The following is a 2,500-nucleotide window of genomic DNA, read 5'->3' on the forward strand; positions in this document are numbered from 1 at the left end:
AAATAAAGACAGAAAATAGGGGAAAATGTAAATGCAGAGTGAAGATGGCAGAAGTGAATAAACGAGGAAGAAGAAGGAGATAGAGAGAATGAGAGAGAGAAAGAGACAATATCAATAATAACTATATAAGACACGATTTCGACATGCCCCGAGTTTTGTAGCTACTCTTCTATTAGTAGGTCACTGAATGGGCTTCTGTACCTCCTTATAGGTCTCTTGGATCTTGGGGTCTTCTAGAAAGGTTTCGATGCTTCTGTGCTTCCTCCCGCAGCAGCCCTTGTGGTGGCGGCCCTTGTGGTGCCCGGCGGCGAAGCCCTGCCGGAAGAGGGTTTGGTGAGGAGAGATGGCGGTCGGGGTGGGGTGGGCAAGGCTTTTTCGGGTTTGTTTTCAGTGATAATAATAGCCAGAAACGCACGCAGACAGCGCATGTTAATGCCTGCGTGTAGAAAGCACATAGGCACACACACGCGGCAGCTGGAACGGTCACTACTTATAGGCCAGTGCACCTACTCATCTCCCCAGGTCCCTACAGCTGTTCTCTGGGCTACAGGCAGACCAGGCATGAAATTTTATCACGATCTGGCAATGTTTTTTAACGTAAAAATACTCATTTACAATTCTGTTACACTAACACAAACCCTATTTATCCTCATCAGCCTTTTTCTAATATCCGCTTCACTACACGTCTACTCTTAATCTGCCTATCTGCTCCGTCTAATCATCTATTGCGGATCACCGACAAAACCAAATCAGTTCTACTTTGTCACAGGGCATCCCACTCATAAATATTCACCCAAGCTATTAATTTTTCGCGAATCCCAATCGAAATTCAGTTGACCCACAAGCCGATAAATAAATAACCCGAACCGATTACATATCCTCGCTTTCGACGGAAGTAAGAACTAACACGATGAACAGCAGTTCCTCACTCCTTCCTCAGGCTTACTTACCCCAGCGAACGCCAGCGCCCCAACGGCCAGGACGGTCCCGCAGCAGGGCGCGCTCTCCACGTCGCCACTCTGCGCCAGGAACACCATCGCCAGGACGGCTCTCAGCAGTGCGGACGCGCGCATCTGGCGGAGGAGGCTGGCTCAGGCCGCATACACAGGTTCCCTTTCTTGCTTTTGTTTTCAGTATTTTCTCTTTCTGTGTTTATATATGTGTGTGTGTGTGTGTATCTGTGTGTGTGTGTGTGTGTGTGTGTGTACAATGTAGCAGACGGGACCGGTGACCTCTCCTCGCTCCCCCCATGCTTCCTCCAGCTGTTCCTATCGCTTCCGGCAGCTGGAACGGTCACTACTTATACCGAGGATGACCTAGGCCTCAGAGAGTTCGTGACCAGAGCTCGACACGGTAAGGTCGGCTTAGCCCTCTCCCTCCGGGCGAGCTGACCTGACCCGTGTCCCAGCATACCGTTATTACCCATATTTATAGACATCACTCTCGTGTGTTCCATACTGTGTGTTGTACGACTCCCAATATAGAGTCATGCCGTTGAACAAGTATAACTACCCTGCAAGCCAATGTAATAGGGTTGTATACTAGTTATATCTGGCGGCAACGAGGAGCGCTGCATCCTTCCGGCTCGCAGCACGAACACTACCTTCAAAGAAGAAAATCCGCTCGACCGCTACAAGACATGTCTAAAAAAAAAAGAAAAAAAAAAAAAAGTAAGCACACGTTTGGGCCCCCTTTTTCTTATTTCTTTTTCCTTCCGTCTTCGCCCATATATGTGTTAAGCCAATGTTTGTTTTGTTGGGAAAAAAGTGCCAAATGACAGCAAATGGCACGTTCTCACACTATTCTCTTGACCTCAGATCGCATTTCTGTGTGATTGAGTATGTGGTCAATAAACATGAATATCGTTCGTTAGTTAAGTTAGAGATTTATGATGTTTCATCTACAACATATTTAACGCATTCGTGATTTTATGTTATCACGAATATCATTTCATTTTATCTCGTTCCTCCCCTCGCCCTGACCTAATCCCACTTTCTCTTCCCTTGTGGTCAGGGGAAAATGAGAGGAAGGGTCAAGACTTGACCGCTTGGTTCCCTGTAATTTGGTTGTTGTTTTTGTTGACGCCTTGGGGATTAACTAAAGCATTGTTACATTGCTTTTTGGTGACACATTCTATCGGCACTAGAACGGATCTTCCCCCATATCATAGTGCACGGGATTGCCCGATATTGCCCCGGGGTTGCGTAAACGTCTAATAGATCTGTGCTCTGACATTCAATATGTAGGTACAGGTAAACCGAAGTTATTCGTTCGATCAGAAACTTTGAGTCGGTGTGACCCACGGTTATGTCCGTTAATTAATGTAGGGTTTAAGCTAGAATAATTATTCGCTTATTAATCACACCCTTCTCACCCTCTTGAAGTCGCTTGCATGTTTTGGGTATATCCCAGGAGATTGTGTGATCCATGATGATTTAAATATCCGTAAGGAATGTCGCGAGTGCCCACCACAGATACGCAGAAATGAGCAGGTTTTTTA

General features: G+C 46.3%; 1 protein-coding gene across 1 annotated transcript in view; it reads right to left on the minus strand.

The window, feature by feature from the left end:
• The window catches only part of LOC119577053, a 1,869-nt gene extending 796 nt beyond the window's left edge, over window positions 1–1,073 (minus strand). The window contains exons 1-2 of the mRNA XM_037924727.1: window positions 951–1,073; window positions 202–315 (exon numbers count right to left, since the gene is read on the minus strand). Of these exons, the coding sequence (XP_037780655.1) occupies window positions 202–315; window positions 951–1,073 (237 nt within the window). The remainder of the gene's footprint in view (window positions 1–201; window positions 316–950) is intronic.
• Between the last annotated feature and the right edge of the window lie 1,427 nt (window positions 1,074–2,500).

The sequence above is a fragment of the Penaeus monodon genome, chromosome 9 (assembly GCF_015228065.2).
Source record: "Penaeus monodon isolate SGIC_2016 chromosome 9, NSTDA_Pmon_1, whole genome shotgun sequence".
Taxonomy (NCBI): Eukaryota; Metazoa; Arthropoda; class Malacostraca; order Decapoda; family Penaeidae; genus Penaeus; species Penaeus monodon.